Consider the following 19,442-nt stretch of genomic DNA (forward strand, 5'->3'; position numbering starts at 1 on the left):
ACAAAATGATTCCTTTCCTCATCTGTTCTCATAGGACTTTAAACTACTTGTTTGTACTTGTTCTATTCAAGTTTGTATTTTGCTGAACAGATGTCCTATTGCTACCAATAGATTGTATGCTCATTGAGATCAGACCTGGTTATTCATGTTCATGTTGAATCCCTTGATAGTGAGAGAATTAAATGAGAGATAAAGTAAAGTGCAAAGAGTTGCAGGGTGAAAAATATAAGATCTTGGCTTTACTTTACTTTATCTCTCATTCCATTCTCTCAATAGAATATAAGTTTCTTGAGGGCAGGGATTCTTTCATTTTAGTGATTAACTAGCACAATGTTTGGTGCATCATGGGTGCTTTATGAATGCTTTTTTAAAAATGTAATTTTTCCAATTACATTTAGAATAATTTTTGATGATTGTTTTCTGACATTTCCTGATCCATATTCTCTTTCCCTCCTTTCCCCCTTCCCAGAGGGGATAAAGAGTTTGATGTAGGTTGTACCAGTGCTTTCATGCAATACATATTTCCATATTTCCCATGTTCTGACTATATCAGACATACAATTAAAATGCATGAAGGAAATAAAGTGAAGGCTTGCATGCTTTGATCTACAATCAGATTCCAACAGTTCCTTCTTTGGCTGTGGATAGCGTATGAATGCTTTTTTGATTGATCCATCTCCCTCAATGCCTAGGCATTTAATAGATATTTGTTGAATTGCTTCCATACCAGCAAAATTGCTAGTGAGGGGCTTTGGAACTGTAAAGGGTTTCGAATAAGTCTTTTTCATGCCTTTTCATTTTTTTTTTCATTCACACATTTCAGTCAGATTGGCTTACTTGAGGTTCATTCCACAGGGTATTCCATTCCCCATTTCTGCGAATGCTCCCTACAATGTTCTCTTTCTTCCCCTTCCAAAACCATTGTAACTCCTTATTTCCTTTAAGTTCTGCTCAAATGCCATTTTCTTCAAGTAGCCTATCCTGATCTTCCTCGCCCTCCTCTTTCCCTCCCCACCCATTGCAGGCAGACACTTTGATTCTATTTTGCTTTTGATTTTAGGCATACAAGTAGTTTTCCTCAATAGAGTATAAGCTCCTCGAGGGTGGGGATTGTTTCCTATCTGTTTTTGTATCCCTAGAGCTTAGAACAAAGCCTGAAACACTTTGATTGTTGAATGAAAGAGAGAGTGACTTGTGATTCCTTTTGGTGGAAGGAAGGTCCGCAGAAGGGAACTGAATCTGGGTCAGGGTGTGAACTGGAAGCCAGAGTCCTGGAGAAAAGGAGCCGAGTGGAAAACAAACTTTCTAGCTAGAACTGACTAGGCTAGAGTTCGGAAAAGGGAAAAAGGCAGAAATCTTGTTAGGACTGAATGAAATAAATGAGGACTGGAGAAGTTTGAGGAGGGAAGGGGGAAAGGAAACAAGTAGTGGAGAGCCTTGCACCATTCTTCATTGTGGGGGCGTGGTTTCTTGGGCTCTGGCCAAAGGGGAAGATGATGCCTCCTCCCACACGCAGATGTCCAGATGCCGGAGCACGGGTGCATTGGACCCGGGGGAAGTTTAGACTCCTGCAGCCAGGGGTGGGGCCCTAAAGCCTAGCGGTACGCGACTGCAGACAGGGCAAGATGAATAACCCTTGGCTGAGAGCACGTACTGAGAGGTCAGCCCGTGCCAAGTTATGAGACCATGATAACTGGAATCACAACATTTAGGGTCCTTCCTGTGGGCTGGGCAGGGGCAAGGGGGCCGAGCCTAGCGGGGATAAAAGGACAGCGGCAAACCCTGGTCTCCTTTTCCCCTTCTAAGTGGGCAGTTTACTCCGCGAGGTGAGGGGGAGGAAGCAGACAGCATCCCAGCAGTGGCCAAGGAGACAGCCTAAGAGTGGCCAAGCGGACTTGCCAAGGGAAGAGAGGAAACAGACAAATATCCCCAAGTCCACCCTGCAGGAACTGGTAGCGCATCCATTTCAGATCAGGGTCAAGAAGAAAGGGGAGGAGAGTCAGGGTGGGAACTAGAGAGTAAAAAGTGAACTAGCGAGACTCCTATCCCCGCCGGGGTTTTGAGTCTACTGTGGGCTCGTGCTTGGTTAGGGCGGTGGTGAGCTCTTTTAGGGGCACCGAGGGGCTCGGGGTGAAAAGCGAGCATGGCTGTAGCGGGGTGTGTGCAGCTGGCCGCCTGCAGCGAGGTAGAGGAAGGCTCCCAGCCGACCCGGCCCAGCTTGACCTCCATCTCCTCTGGGGAGCTGCGAAGCCTGTGGACCTGTGATTGCGAGCTGGCCCTATTGCCCCTGCAGCAGCTCCTGCATATGCAGCCGGGTTTCTTCCAGCTGCTGGGAGACCAGCTCCTAGTCCTGGGGCCTAGGACACGAGGGGGCTTCAACGTCTTCTGCGACGGCTTCGTGCGCCTGGACGGGCAGCTCTACAGAGTCAGCAACTACATAAAGAGGTGGGTGACCCAGGCTCCATGCCCACATCCCGTCTCCGCTTCTCCAGAACCCCGGCCTCCCTTACGTGCAGCTTTATTCTCTTTTCTCAGCCATCGAGGTTGAGCCGCCCCTACCCTCCTGAAGCTTGCCCACTTGCAGCTTCTAAATCTCCTGATTTCTTGCTTTGCCCAGCAGCGGCTTTGCCTCTCCTCCCCAATAACAGTTCGTGTATTTTGCATTACATTTTTGCAGGTGCAGGTCGCAGTCCTTTGGGAGAGCACTAATAAAATGGTCTGGAAAATTGGGTGGATAAGCATCCTTGCGCTGGGGCTTTTCTCAATCAAATCTCTGAACAAAATAGACTCTTTGGGAGTAGATCTTTAACTGGGATTGCTGGAATCAAAAGGAGTGAGTTCCTTTGGGGGGAATATAGGCAGCTGAGAAATGCCCACTCTGCTTTAGGCCTGGGGAGTATTACAGAAATTTAAATTGCCCAGGATTTGGCCTGAGGGGAGAAGCGATCAATTCTGATTCTGTAAACTGGGGCTTTTGCAGGTAGCATATGAACATGGAATTTTGGTTTCACGCTGAAGAGCTAGTTATTAGATAAGCTTTTCATAGTAAACTCAAATGTCAGCTCACTAGAAAGGTACAATTTAAACAACCAAGGAATCACAATGAGAAGAACAAATTGGACAGATTACTGAGTGATCAATGAAAAAAGGGGTTATTGTTCAAAGATAGCATGGAGAAGTAGACAGAGATCTTCTCTAAGACAGAAAGAGCTCCTGACTGACAAATAGGGTCTGTGTGACCCTAGGTAAATCATTTAATCTCTCTGTGTTCTAAGCAACTTTCTAAGTTGCAGAGAAGCTTCTGAACAGCTTGGTAGAGGGGTTTCCTCAAAAGGGGAGGAGTTGAGAATCAATGAAATATAAGATTCATTCCCCATCCTGATTAAAAGCAATAAAGTATGAATGGTCAGTAAAATGTGGAATGAACACTAAACTGCTTGAGTAGTTGGTACTTGAAAGAAGAGAGGCATGAGGGAGAAGGAGAGGGCAAACTGAGCAAAGATCAAGCTTCCTTCCACTTAGGAAACATTTTTAATGAAAAGAAAGGATTTTGAAGTACCCAATGATGGAGGAGAGGGTGCTTGGTGAGCCAGGAAGAGAAGAGCATCTAAGGATAGGCTAGTAAGGAAGAAAATTCAAGTTAAGATGAAGGGAGGTGATGAGTTGGTTTGCCTCCATGCAATGAAAATGGGCCATGTTGGAGTTCTGACTCAGAAATAGTTTGAAGAAAGTTGTTTTCTTCACAGATAGATGTCTGGAACAGGTCCAGGGAGTGCATAAACTTTGGCTAGCCCCTTCTCCTAGAGGGAGTTACCAGCATGAGTCACTCTTACAGACAGAAAAGAATGATTGCATTGGCTCTTCTCACTAGATAAATGTTTCCTGATACAGGAACATTTTTCTCTCACTGACCTATCTCTTAGGGATATTGTGATGATTAGTGTCTCTAAAGAAATATCTGTACATGTTCTCTCTAAAGAAATCATATTGGTCTTTTCAAATGAGTACTTTATTACTCCAGAGTATGTTCTTTTGTCTTACTTCTAAGTTCTTTTTTTTTTTCCAAAAAATTTCTTCTTAGCTTAGGAACTTCTACACTGATATACAAATAAAGCACACTATATACTCCTCTTCTTCCTCCTCTTCCCTTTTCTCTTCTTTAATTTACCCTTTATCTTTTCCTTCTTCTTCTTCTACTAATTCAGAGACACACCTATAGTCTTAAAGCAAGAGTTTTAAAAAACTTTATTTATGTCATGAACCCCTTTGGCAGTATGGTGAAATATAGACTCCTCAGAATCATGTTTTAAAGCACAGAATTAAATTGGACTACAAAGGAAAACAATTATATTGAAATATAGGTGAAACTAAAATTTCCAAGTTGATAGGTCCCCTGAAGTCTAACAGACCTTTCAGATGTTTCTGGACCCCAAGTTAAGAACTTCTTCCTTAGAGAATTACCTGAGACACTAAGTTAAGTGACTTGCCCAGAGTACCATGGCAAGATGTGGGACTTGAATAAAAGTCTTCCTGACTTCAAAACTGGCTTTCTAGCCACTGCATCATGCTCTCTTCAAATCAAAATCAATAACGGTAGGCACTTGCTCACGCTACTCCAGATAGTTTGATTATAGACCTGAACCTAAAACTCAAGTCCTTTGGACTTAATCCCATATTCTACTGTCCCCTCTGGATGTAAGGGCATTCATTGGGCAATACCTACAACTTTAGCATAAGCAACATTGCCATTTAGCCTTGCTTTGCTAAACCTACAAACATAGATAGGGAATTTCTTTGGCCAGAGCAACTGCTGTAATGTCTGCCTAAAATAGAGAGAAAATTCTACTATTTTTGTTGGATTGATTTGCAATGTTAATACCTTACCATATTATAGCCAAGAGTAGTGGAAGAATTATGCCGTAGAGTTAGTGAGTAACATAATCAGGACAGAGAGCAGGACAGCTTTGGGCAATTATTGAATGAAAGTCCTAACAAAAAGCTTCTTCCAGCTGCCATAACTCTATAGAAGTAGAGTCATGAGGAGACAGACAGAGGCAGAGACAGAGAAAGATAGGTAATCGACATTCAGAATCATGGGCATGGAGATGGTGGTGGTAGAGAGAGTGTGTTGTGTGAATGCATAGGACACAAATAGGACAAAAGGGGTAGAGTGGCTATACAATTAAGAATTGGAACATTTTTCTTCAACCCTCCCCTACAATTCCATCCAGTCAGTTTCTAAATCTACTTCTGTAACCTCTTTAATATTTGTCTCCCTCTTTCCACTTAAACATCCATCATGCTCATCAGGCTTTCATCACATGGACTATTGCAGTTGCTTCCTGATTGGTTTCTTTACTTCCAAATCCTCCTCTCTCCAATTCACATTTCACATAGTTTCTAAAAATAATTCTCCTAAAAAACAAAAGTGATCTGGTCATTCTCCAGCTCAAGAAGCTTCAGAGGCTCCCTAATACCTTTAGAGGAAAATATAAACTTTTATTCAGAGTATATAAAAAGCCTTTTACAATTTGGCTTCACCCATTTTTCTAGCCACATTACTTTGCTTCATACACTCAGTGGATCATCCAAATTGCTATTTTCCAAACTCTGGCATTCTCCTGACATTAGCCTCCTATTTCTTCTGGCAGCTTACTCCCATCTTTCTTTAATTTTCTTTAAGTTTTCTTCATTATTTATTTTTCCTTGTGTGAATAATGTGACAAGAGAATTTCTGGCTGTGGCTCAGGTCTCTTGAAACACTGATAACAGAAAAATGATGATTGGTGTTGGCTTTGGTAAGGAGATGGATCACCTTTTTATCAGAGACTGGAACATAGGAGGTGAGGATGGAGCATATTTTTAAGCTGTTTTGAGATGTGAATTAGAGGAGATAAGAGAATTCATGGTGAATAGTGTCAGTTTTCTCAGAAAAAGATGAGGCAAGATTCTTTGAAGGGAGGGCAGAAAACAGTGTTGTGGAAGGCTTGAATATAGAACCCATCATAGATTGTAGATCTAGAACCATAAGGCACCTTAAAAGCCAAATGATTCAACCACCTCATCTTACAGATGAAGAAACTGAGGTTTATAGATGTTAAGCTGAAGGCCATGAAGGTAATAAGTGTCAGAAGTAGAATTTGAGCCTGGTTAGGTTCTTAGACTACAGAGTCAGAACCCTCAGGAATGGTTGCTAGAACTAGGGCAATAGAGGCAGTCCTAGCAAAGAAAAAAAGAATTGCCTTTTTGAAGTGAGGACTCAGTTGAGACTAGATATCATGACTTTTTAGGGGTCCTCTCATCAGGGTTGTGAGATTTCCTCTAGTTCAACAATATGTAAGTAAACACAAGAAGGAAGATAGCTAAGATAGCTGGGTGTTGGGTTTGGTAAGGAATGACTGGTGATGGCTTGATGGGGTGGGGGGATTTGAGAACAGAGGACAGGTTATAGCTGAATTCTGGGGTCAAGATTAGGAACAGAGCAAAATGAAGCCAGAGAAGAAGTGATGGCTTAAGAAGCAGAAACTTGAGGAATGGAGGGACTAGTGATCATGGTCAGGATTAGAAATAGGTTGAGGAGGAGTGAAGCACAGGGAGAGATGAAATGGTAGGTTATAGTCACAGAGGAATGTGTTAGTAATATTATTCATTATATTTTAGAGAGCTTAAATGAGCTCCATGAGGATAATTCCTATTTGTAGCTTTCTTTCTCTTTCTTTCTTTTCTTTCTTTCCTTCCTTCCTTCCTTCCTTCCTTCCTTCCTTCCTTCCTTCCTTCCTTTCTCTCTCTCTCTCTCCTTTCTTTCTTTCTTTCTTTCTTTCTTTCTTTCTTTCTTTCTTTCTTTCTTTCTTTCTTTCTTTCTTTCTTTCTTTCTTTCTTTCTTTCTTTCTTTCTTTCTTTCTTTCTTTCTTTCTTTCTTTCTTTCTTTCTTTCTTTCTCTCTCCACCTCCCTCGTTCCTTCCCTCCCCTCATTTTTCTTTCTTTCCCCTTAATTTCTGTCTTAGAATCAATACTAAGTAAGTTCCAAGGTAGAAGAGCAGTAAGGGTTAGGCAATTGGGATCAAGTGACTTGCACAGGGTCATACTAGGAAATGTCTGAAGTCAGATTTGAACTGAGGACCTCTTATCTCCAGGCCTAGCCACCTAGAAGCCCCTTTGTAATTTTTTTTCCTTTGGTATTATGGATAGAATGTTGAACTTGGAGCCAGATATAACTGGGTTTAGGTCCCATTTCTAATATTTACTAGATGTGTAAACCTGGGTAAATCACTTAAGCCTCAGTTTCTTTATCTGTAAAATGGAGATAATAATAGCACCTTTCCTACAGAGTTAGTGTAAGATGATATATGCGAAATATTATTCAAATCTTTAAGTTCTATATAAATATGAGCTATGGTTCTTAATTTCTCAGGGTCATAGGGAATACATAGTAGCTTTTATATTTCTAGATTATCTTGGAGATGTCACAGAGCCTGAAAAAGACAGCCTTGAGGAGATGACCTTGTTAAGTATTCCTCATTTGTTGGAATTATAATGAGACTTTCTTATTTAATTCATCTGTATCTTTTAATCACCATCTTGCCCAGGTGTTTTCCTATAACCATGACAAGATGAAGCAGGAACTGATAGAAAGGGGGAGGAAAACTCTCATCGTCTCATCCTCCAGATGTTACCTTTCCACAGGCCTCTAAGCCACCAGCACATTTTGTCAGGAGCCCTCCAAAATATTGGCATGTACTTTGGGTCAGTGGAACATTTTACTGCTAGCAGAGTTGAATACTAGTTGATCCTTGAATGAGTGAACCTTGCTATAATTTTTTAGCTCCCTGAAGGCAAGGAAGCATTGGGACTGGCTTCCTTTTTTAATTCCTAGTGCCTTGTCCCTCTGTGTACAGGATATATTCTCTGTAGTGATGGTGCTCATTGAGTACATCTAAACCAGGGAACAAGTGAGCGGGAGTGATTTAGTCAATCCTTAATTACATGACTTTTTACCAAGTGTGGTTTTAAAAATTCATTCAAAGGAGTTTGACCTAACTATTGTGATAAAAATGATCAGAGGGACCTATTAGCAAGGTATTGCTGCCAATCACTGAATCAACACACAGTTTTCTTTAGATTTCATTTACACTCAGAGCAAAGGCTCATTTGTATGAAAAGTCAGAGCCTACAGCATCAACTTCTGTAGCCTTATATAGAATGTGAATACATAAACAGCATAGAAAAATGGAATTCTCCTGAAAGCATGAGGGAAAGAGAAGGGTATATATGTCTGGAAATGAGTAACAGAAGGGAGAATATAAAGACACTCACCAACTGGCCAAACTAGAAGCTGTAGCTTCTTATCTAGCCTTCATTTTAAAGCCATGGGACCTTTGAACTTCCAAGAGCAATGTTTTGGGAGCTCAGAATGGACCTTGAGTCAGGATTCTCTTCTGATCATAATGGAGCCGGAATTTCTTTTCCATCACAGTCTTTCTCTCGTTATAGTTCTGCAAGAGTCCTGAGCTAGAGCCAGAAATTCTCTTGTCACACTCTCCACATAGAGAAAAACGAGTGGATCATGAAAACATCGTTCTGTGTGCTTTGATGGCATACGTACCAAAAGAAGAATACCTGTTGTTTAGAATAGAAAATGCATTTGGAGTAATAATACATGTGTAACATTGTTCTCTCAGTAAATTTTGAACAGACACCTTGGAGAGGCAGGGAACTGAGCCAGGATTGAAGAGGATGCTGCCAGTAGGCTGGCCAGCCTTTGGGAGATTGTGCAATGCTTTTTAATGACCCGGAGCTCCGAGGTCCTTCCTTTGTATCACTGGTATTCTTCCAGTGAGCCATGCAATACCACAGACTCTAAAGTACTTGTGTTGTGGGTTACCCAAAGGTCAATGGAGAGACACATGTTGGTCATTAGTAGGTTGTCACATATTACTAAAGGAGACTTGCTCAAGAAAAGTGGTATAAGGATGCTGGGATGCTGTGTGGTTGTGCCTGTTGTGTAGCAAGGGCTAGAGAGAGCTGATTGAGAGTTCATGTGGTCCATTGATGTCCTCAGACTGTCTTATGGAAGTTTTAATGAGAAGATGGGGATGAGAGTTACGCAGGATGGGAAGGTCGCTGTTACTCTGCCTAGGAAGGAAGAAAACATTTATTTAGTATTTATTATGTACATTGTGGTTAATGTTTTACAAATATTATCTCATTTGATCCTTGCAGCAATCCCTCTAGATAAGGACTGTTATTAACCCCATTTTACAGTTGAGAAACTTGAAGTAGACAGAGGTTAAGTGACTTGCCCAGGGTCAAATAGCCACTAAAAATCTGAGGTGGGATTCAGACTCAGGTCTCTTTGACCTCAGGCCCAGTGCTCCATCTATTGTGCCACCTAGTTGCCCCTAGACTCCAATTTGTCTAGATTCATTCCCCCCAAATTAGCATCTTTTGGTCTTTCTTATTTCCCTATCTCTTTGATACTCATTTCCTGGCCATTGAAGAACAATTTCCATCTTCAACCCCAGCTAGCTACTACCTTATTCCTATTCATATCAACCCTTCCTCCATGTTCTCTTTCCTCCCTCATGTCCAATTCCAGATCTTTTTACTTCTTACACAATGCTCCAAATTCACAAACTTCCTTTCATATTATACCACTTCTTCTCTTCTTCCTCTCATCTTCTGGCACTCATTGAGACCTGGTTCTCATAGGATAATATTACATTCCTTTTCCAGAACTGACAGCACTTTCACACCTACACCCCACCCCTGCTCACTCATTGGTCATGATAAGGGAATTGGAATAATTCTTGCTTCTCATTGCCACTTTCAGACTCTTTCTTCATTGCTCTTCATTTTGGAGATTCATTCTATACTAAATCAGACTCTGGTAGTGGTTTCTACTAACTTTCAGAACATTCTTCTTACTTTCTCAATGAATTCAATGTTGGGCTCCATTTTCTTCCCTCATCCTCACCTCATGTTCTTGGACTTCCCACTATATCTGCTTTATTTCTAGTCCATAGTGATGAGCTGTCCTTTCTGCCTGCCAAGGCCAATTTGTATACACCCTTGTACTAATTTCTTTCCATCTTCTTCAACTAAATGCCTTCACTATCATCCTCATATTTCCTCTTATCTTCAATATCTCCTTAGTATGTGTTCCTTTCATCCTGCCTTAAAACATGCCCGAGTTTTCCCCATTTTTAAAAAAAGAAAAACACCTCACTTGATTTGACCATCCCTTCTAGCTATTGTGTCCTAAATTTCCCCTTTTCTCTGATAAATTCCTTGAAAAAGTGGTCTGTATTCACTGCCCTTGCTTCCTCTACTCTTCCTCTCTCCTCAACTGCCCTATAAAATTTGGCTTCTAACCTCATCATTTAACTGAAATTGCCCCTCTCCAAAGTTACCAGCAATCTCTTAATTCCCATCTCTAATTTTTTTTACATGTCATAACTTTAATGTATAACTACAGCATACAGATATATTCGAGAGGGGAAAGAACTAAAGCCCAGGAACTAGAAAGGCTATAAAATATAACACATGGACCAATATATTTACAAAACATTAAAAATTCTTACAAAATGGGCTGTGTTAGTCCTTTGTACTTTTTACAAACAGACTATGTAGCCATTGGGGGTGGAGTAGAGTTAGGGGGGGCAGTTCATAGATGTATTTCCCTTCCCTTCCCATTCCCCACAATTTACAAGTGTCAGGAAGGCAGGTTGGGGGAATGCTGTAGACATGGTCTGGTTTTCCTTGATAAAGAGTGATGATCCCATTCCATAAGGCTCAAAGCATGTCTTCTCTAGTAGAACTGAGAAGCTCTTGCAACTGTTGTGTTCTCTGCTGTCAGATCTTTAAATTTCTCCAGTTTTTTTTTTAATAGTATTGGCCATTTTCTTCTCCTGAATACTTCCTCCTCTCTGGGTTTTCATGACTCTTCTCTTGATTCTCCTTCTTTCTTTCTGACTACTCCTAAGTCTTTTTTGGGCTATCTTCATGTCATGCCTACTATCTGTGGCAATTTCCAAAGGCTCTTTCCAAAGTCTTCTTCTCTTTCCTCCCTGTACTACTCTTTCACTGGGTTACCTCATCAGCTCCTATGGGTTCAATGATTATCTCTATGCTAACGATTCTCAAATTAATCTATTTGTCCAGCCCTAGTTTCTCATCTGAGCACCAGCCTTACATTTACAGCTACATGTTGGCATCTTAGAACTTGATGTCTCATAGGCATCTCAAATGCAACATATATAAAAAAGAACTTTTGCCTTTCTCCCAAATACTGCCCTCTCTTCTAGACTCCTAATTACTATTGAGGGCACTACCATCTCTCCTATCACCCAGCTTTACAACCTAGACGTCACCCTCAACTCCTCATTTACTCTCCCCATATATCCAAACATTTACCAAGCCCTGTAATTTCTAACTCCAAGATATTCCCCCCTTCTGTCACCTTTTCTACATCTACATAAACACTACCTAAGATCAGGCCTTTCTTATCTCTCACCTGAATGATCAGCTTCTAGTCTCCTGTCTTAAATTTCTACTCACTTCAATTAATCTTAACACAGCTACAAAATGATTTTCTTAAAATATAGATCTGATTCTGCCTTCTATTCAATGAACTCCAAAAGCTCCCTTTGCTTTCGGGATCAAATATAAATTTTTCTTTTTGACATTTAAAGCTCTTTACAACTTGCATCTTTCTAGTATTTGAACACATTACTCCCCGCTACTCTCTCTATGGTCCAGTCATGCTGATGTGCTTGTTCTTCTCTACTGCTGCCCCATGTACTGCCTTTATGTCTTCCAACTGGTTATCCTCAGTGTCTGGATTTCTCCCTTTCCTCATATCTGTCTCAGAAACCCCAGCTTCCTTAAAGGTTCACTTCAAACACATTTGTTGCAGGACTTTGTATGTATAGTTTATATGCTTATTTATATACATTAGAATACAGGTTTCTTGAAGGAAGGGACTATTTTTGCTTTTTTCTTTGTATCTTTAGTATATAACACAGTGTCTGATGTATTATAAATCCTGAATAAACACTTGTTGACTGATTGATTTGTGATAGTCTGTACCATTGGATGTTATTACCCACATCACTGAAATCACAGATCCATTGAAGTCAGGTTTTAATAAAAATATGGATTTTTTCTCAAATTTAAGAGTGAAATATATTATAGAATCTAATATCTAACAATGTTTTACATGTACTAGGTGTTTAATAAGTGTTTCTTGTTATTTTCTTTGGACTTAAGCCAAGCATAGAAAAGTATGGCCCAGAAGTACTTTTGGACCAAGTTAAAAGCCACATAAGAAGAGACATTTTAATGGGTCCTTCTCTTTGGGTCTTTACTTTGATCACTAATGATAGCTTCAGCAAATATAATAAATATTAAATACATGGAAGCAATATTTGCATTCTTAATTCAGAAATATTCACTGATTAAAGATTAAAGAATTAGGCTATAATGTATTCAATCAATGCACATTTAAAATAACCTAAAGCATATAAATGCAGGAAGCCTAGATTGCTACAGGTCTTACTTCTTTGTTCTTCTGGTCTCCGTTCCAGACTTTTTTTTAAAGGTCAAATTTCATTATAATGAACTCTAAGGACTTGCTTACAACCTTTTGTTTTACTGTCATTTTATTGTGCTGAAAATTAGGCCATTGTGTAGGGCTTGGAAACCTTTGAACTAAGGAGATTTTTGTTGCATTTCATCTGAATTTAAATGAGGAATGTGTTTAGTAGGGATTAGTGCTAGCTACTTCCAGTAAACTGTGATCCTATGTTCTGTTAATTAGAAATTTTCCATTAATGAACTTGTCTGTCCAATAACAAGGATATTTTCACTAAGGCCTTGAAATACCCAGAAATGCTTTCTGAATCATCAAAGGAATGTAAAATTTAAGTTATATCTTAATAATAAAAATATTATATTTTAGGTTTATTAAATGATCATTAGGAATCAAGGAATAAGAGGATGCAAAATAAAGACCACATGCCCATGGCTGGCTAGCTATTTTCAAAATCCCCAATCACCACCATCATTACATGCCAAAGGAAGAGGCACGTAGGACTGCCCACTGGATATTTATTCCCTATCTACAGGAATTATGTAATGACAGGAAGTCAGTGGGCTCCCGGGGAAATGTAGTTCTTTTTTTAGGGTAACATTTTCAATTATACAGGAAGATCATTTGTATTTGGATTCTTTGAGAGATACTCTATTAATCAGACTATTTGATTAACTAGAATACCTCATTTCCTCCCAAACATGCCAGAAAAGCTCCATTTTCCATTAAATTTAGTTCCCAAATAGGGAAGGCATATCCTGGTATACATTAAAATAAATAAATTTGTGGGGAAGGTAGGCAGCACAGTGCATAGGGAGCCAGGTCTAGAGTTGGGAAGACATGGGTTTAAATCTGGTTTCAGATACTTCCTAGCTGTGTGACCCTGGGCAAGTCCCTTAATCTTATTTGTCTAGCCCTTGCTACTCTTCTGTCTTAGAACTCATGCTAAGACAGAGGGTAAGGATTTTTTAAAATTGTTTATTAATAAGCATTCCATAAAAGATTAGGAGGAAATTAGTATTCTCTCAGCTCTTGATAAGTTCTTCATTGAGACTGACCATGTTTTATTTTAGAACAGGTTCAGTTTTTGTCTTTTTCTTCTAAACTGTGTACTTATTACAAGGGGTCTTCATTTCCAGAGTCCTCATGTTGAGGGAGAGCTCTGAGGTGAAAACCCAGGTTCTGGACAGGTTACCCTTTGCAAGAATGCAAGACTCCAAAATTTAGCTTAAAAATAAAAAGAGAAATATATTAATTTGGAAGTCATGTTGAGAGGTCAGGAGACAGTGTGTATGTAGCTGGAGCACTGCCTCCCTGAGGAGATGGGGTATGAGGATTTTATACCCTTTTGACAACAGGGCCTATGTGACTAGAGAAAGGATGATAGAGGCAAGTTACTGGGTCTCTGAAACCCAAAGGTCATGTCATATGCCTATAAGTCAAAAGGAGGAGAATTCTCCAGTTTAGAGGATAATCAGATATCTGGGATATAAAATAAATGCTTATCAGGAGCAAGCTGGGAGATGCTATCTGTGCTCATCAAGAATGAAGGGAGAGGCCAGAGGGGCTCAAAATCACCTTCCCAAGTACTTGAGGAATACAAGGAAAAATGAGTCTTTTATGTACTCTACACAATTTGGGGTATTGGGGTGTCTAGGGGAAGCCTGTACCCCCATGTCATCCACAGTTAGAAAGTAGTACTTGTGAAAATTACAGGATGGGAGGAACAAAACCTCATATATACAATATCAGGGTCATACTTTAAGAACCTAATCATTTATGCATGACATTGGGAAAAATGCATTCTGAGTTTCAACCAATCAATTTATAGACAAATTACAAACAAATTCAAAATAGAGTATTATTTTATTTCAAAAGTCTGAAAGAGTGGAAATCAGGGGTATTTAAGGATAGCTAAGGATCAATTTCACAAACACTATGAAAATAAAGAAAAAATTATTAATGGAATAGAATTCCAAGGAAAGGAAGGGGTAATTTAAACCAAACTGGAAAATACTGTAGCAGGGGCCTGATTTTTCTCACCGACCCATACTTTATCATAGTCCCTGAGAGCTGGGTAGCTGAGGAATTACCCGAATGTGGAACCTATGACCTGTAGGTTCCTCTATAGGGGAGACATCTCTTCAAACAAGAATTGAAGGCTATGATTTTCCTGTCAAACCCTGGAAAGGCAGCAAACAAGAAACAAGCCATTCCAAGCTTTCTCTGCCCATGTTTACATGTAGGAAACAAACTGACTGCATCATGGGCCAAGGAAAGCCAGTGCTGTTGGCCACAATCAGCCCAATCCGTGTATACATATGTACTGCACTTAGATCAGCCATATGGGGAACTTCCTTAGTGGGCTGGGATGCATGTTGGCCAACCATGCCCATGAACGTGTAGGGGAACAGTCTGTTTGGTTGCATGTAGACATGGTTTATTTAGGGAATTGTGTCCATAGTAAATGCTATGGGCTTTTAAAAATATAAGCTCTAAAGGCAGCTAGGTGGTATAGTAGTTAGAGTGAAGGGCTTGGGAGTAAGGAAGAATTGAGTGAAAATCCTGTCTCACTTAACTTACTAGCTGTATGACTCTTGGCAAGACAATTTAACCTCTCTCAACCTGTTTCCTTATCTATAAAATGCTGATCATAACACCCTGCCTTAAGATCTTACAGATCCTACGGGATCAAATGTGATCAAATGTTTCATAAACTTTAGAGAGCTAAATAAATAAATGATAGCTATTATTATATAAGCAGTCTATTCTTGGCCCTGTCCTGTCTAGTATTTGGATTGTTTCATTACAATGACTTGGATTAGTGAATGAATGAAAAAAAAAGCCTTTAATAAGTGCTATGCATAAGAGCTAAGGATGCAAAGATAAGAGGAAAGATAATTGGGGGCAGCTGGGTGGTTCAAATTGAGAGCAAAGCCTAGAGATGGGAGGTCCTGGGTTCATATTTCACCTCATACACTTCCTAGCTGTGTGACGGACCCTGGGCAAGTCACTTAACTCTCATTGCTTAGCCCTTACTGCTCTTCTGCCTTAGAACCAATACATAGTATTGATTATAAGATAGAAGGTAGGGTTGAGAGAGAGAGAGAGAGAGAGAGAGAGAGAGAGAGAGAGAGAGAGAGAGAGAGAGAGAGAGAGAGAGAGAGAGAGAATCCTCATTTTCAAGGTACTTAAATTCTGATGTAGGGAAAAAAGAACATTTAAGGGGGTGGTGATCAGGGAAGGATGTTTTGATCTGAAGAACTGACGAAATGATAAGTTAATGCATATTTCAGAAGCATTGGTACTATAGTGATTTGATGAAAGAAGATAAATGTCATGTTTATCCAATCTAAAGATGACAGAAAAGCTATTGCAAATACACATATGCTCTGTTTAACATTATTCATTGGTTCCATGAAAAAATAACAGACAGAACATCAGGATTGAAGGGATAGTTCATTCTATAGGAATAGAACTGATCTAGTTGGAAAGGAACCCTCTCAAAAGGAACACTGAAACAGGATATAGTGCAGAGTAGGAGAGTAAAGGCAGGCTGATTTCAGCAGAAAGCTTAAGAAGTTTCAGTGAATTTGGCTAGCAAAGTAAATGTGCAATGATATTGGTTTTATGGGAGGATGTGGACAAGTGTCTCACAGGATGAATAGCTTAGATGGGTTGAGATCTTGGACAGGTTAATAAGATTACAGATCTGTTGAAGGATGAATGCATTGGTAGTGGTAAAGGTAATTCATGTGTCTATATACTGGATGGCAGAAATGTTTGGTTGCTTAATGGGGTGTTCAGGGAAAACTAGCATCTCTCGTGTGAGGGCTTGCTGAACCCTTTTCAGGGCTGCTTTCTTCATTTGGTATCCACTTGCCACCCAGCTTTTACCTGTGACTTCAAGAAGCTGTAGCATGCTCAGTGGCCACAGTCTGGTAAGCCTTCTCGGCAGGCGGGCTAAACCAGTGTGAGGGTAATAGATGGGCCTCAAATTGGTCAGTGAGTCAGGAGGATGTGTGCCTCAAGCATGTAAAGACTTCCCCTAGCAGAAGGGGTAGATGAAAACAATTTGTTCTGACAGTACAGTGCTTAGAACTTGGTCAGACATTGGAGTCACCAAGGCCATCCACTACATCCTGACTTTTGTCTTGTCCCTGGGTTTGGCTGACTAGCAAGTGAGGCTGGTGACTTTGTGCAACTCTGCCTTACTTAAATTCAATTTATGCAGGAGTTAATAGACCTCACCAGGGATGTCATTTTGGGTCTCTTCAAGGGCAAAAGACAACAACCAACAGCTTTTCCCTCATACTCATTTTTTTTTTCTAGAATGGAGTAGCAGACAAGCTATACTTATTTCAGAGAAATTGCTCCGGATGGAATCTGCTCCTGCAGATTCCCCTATCTTTGCTTGCTCTACTCTAGTATACACTTTCCTGGATACTAGTGTAAGCAAGTCATGGACCCTGCTCCTGTGAATTTTTATGACACTATAGGAGGAAATCATAGATAAATGACAGCCCCTTCCCTTCCCTTCCCTTCCCTTCCCTTCCCTTCCCTTCCCTTCCCTTCCCTTCCCTTCCCTTCCCTTCCCTTCCCTTCCCTTCCCTTCCCTTCCCTTCCCTTCCCTTCCCTTCCCTTCCCTTCCCTTCCCTTCCCTTCCCTTCCCTCTCCCTTCCCTCTCCCTTCCCTCTCCCTTCCCTCTCCCTTCCCTTACTCTTCCCCTCCTTTTTTCTCCTCTCCTCTTCCAGAGCTCCCATATTTCAGACCTCTTCCTCTAAGTATTTAGATTCTTAAGCACATTTACATCAAGATTGATTGTATGCCCATTACCTTTCTCCACACACCAACAGTTTACTTACTTGCTTGGCACCCTTAAATTCTCCCTGACTAGCTTCAATCAGTCCCCACTGCTGGTCCCACTCAGCATTCAGCCAGGGGTGAGACTTGTGCTCAGAACCTTTTCCCCAGGAATGTTGTAGCCAGACGTCTCTTTTCTATCCTATTACAGCCCAGTTTCCTTATAAGAATCAAGATTTTATAAGAATTTAACAGGTTGATATGTTGCGCTCAAATGAACAAAATTACATGCAATAAGGATACTTTTGTGTCTAGGTTAAAACCCAGTTATACAAAACAAGATGGGGAAACATCTGGATTAAAACATGCATGTATGTGCATGTACAGACATGCACCCCCCCCAAACACCCCTGTACCCACACTTACTGTCCCCTCCCTTACCCGTCCTCCATCCCTCCCCAACATAACCCACCATCACCTCCACCAAAACTACCTACAGATTTTCATTAACCATGGACTTAATGTATGCCCCAAATAGTTTACGTGGCTGCTGGAAAAAGGAATATAATCTTAGGCTGTATTACCAGAAATATGGTACCCAGATCAAGGAAGAAAGGAAAGGAGCAAACAAGCATTCCTTTTGTATCTACTCTGTGCCTGGCATTGTACTAAACACACTAGGAATAGCTCATTTGATCCTCATTACAACCTTAGGAGGTAGGTGCTGTTACTGTCCCCATTTTACAGTTGAGAAAACAGAGGCAGAGAGAAAGGATGTCTCCTTGCCTAGGATAGTACAACATGTGCATCTGAGGCCAGATTTGAACTGAATCTTCCTGACTAGACTTTGCGCCTCCTGATCATTGTTTGGCCAGTCCATCACTTAGATGACAGCACTCACCTCAATAAACTTCAGAGAATTCCTGTGACTGGGGATCAAATGCTAACTCTTCTGTTTGGCACTTAAAAGTCCTTCACAACCTTATTTCGGTCGGTGCCTCTAGAAGCCATTTGGATGCTCTGTGGCTTCTCTGAACTAACCTTTCTGTTCCTCACACCTGACAATCTTTCACCTATCTCCATCCTTTGGCCAAGGCTGACCCCATTCCTGGAATGCACTTCCTCACCTCCAGTGCTTATAACTCCTCATTTTCCTCAAAGCTCAGCTCCAGCGCCACTTCCTTCATATAGTCTTTCCTGATGCTCCCCTGCCCCAGCTCTTGGTTTCCCTCCTCCAATTACCTTGTATTATTCTGCCTATACTGAACTGTCGTTTCCCAGTATGAAACAAAGATATTGGAGGAGAGACTCTTTCATATTTGTCCTTGTATCAAAGTGTAAAGGAATAATGTGTAAGAACCTGGAAATGTAGAAAGGAGTCAAGTTCTAACACGAAAGAGAGTATTTTTATATTGGATCCTAGAAGAAACAGTGAGCTACTGGAGTTTAGTGAGTAGAGGATGACGTAGTGAGCCCTGAGCTTTAGGCTGGTCCCTTTGGCAGCTGAAAGGAGGATTAATTGGTGGAAACTACAGGAATACAGTTTTTTTTACTCTAATATAAGGAAGAATATCCTAAAAATTAGAGCTGGTTGAAAATAAAATGGCTGTTGTTTTTTTTTTTTCCACTCCTGTGAGTCTGGATGACTACATGTTGGGGAGATCTTAGAAGAACCCAAAAGTGAGTGGGAGGATCCTAGCAGTGGATGGCATGATCTAAGAGGCCAGTCAGTCATTAAACAAGCTTTTACTAAGATGTTCCTATGTGATAGATATTTTACAAAGCTTTGGGGATAGAAAAGAAAGATGAAAACAGTAGAGTTCCTTCTAGTTCCAAGATTCCATGATTCTCAAAACTTTTAAAATCCTTAAGCAATATTTCCATTTCTCAGATTGTGACACCATTTACTAGAAACAACAATAAGTTTTTCCATTTCTGCTTTTTTTTTTCCAGGGGTGAAAGAGGCAAAAGGAAAAAGTTTTCTTTTTTTCCAAATTAAATTTATTGTTTTATTTTCGACACTTTTGAGTTAGGCCAAGTTATTCATCAC

At 40.4% G+C, this 19,442-nt stretch overlaps 1 protein-coding gene across 1 annotated transcript in view; it reads left to right on the forward strand.

Moving 5' to 3' along the window:
• Positions 1-1,543: 1,543 nt before the first annotated feature.
• MEDAG (mesenteric estrogen dependent adipogenesis) overlaps positions 1,544-19,442 on the forward strand; it is a 31,214-nt gene continuing 13,315 nt past the window's right edge. Inside the window, exon 1 of the mRNA XM_001376883.4 lies at positions 1,544-2,445. Coding sequence (XP_001376920.1) covers positions 2,144-2,445 — 302 coding nt within the window. The 5' untranslated portion in view covers positions 1,544-2,143. The remainder of the gene's footprint in view (positions 2,446-19,442) is intronic.

This window comes from Monodelphis domestica, chromosome 4 (genome assembly GCF_027887165.1).
Source record: "Monodelphis domestica isolate mMonDom1 chromosome 4, mMonDom1.pri, whole genome shotgun sequence".
Lineage (NCBI taxonomy): Eukaryota > Metazoa > Chordata > Mammalia > Didelphimorphia > Didelphidae > Monodelphis > Monodelphis domestica.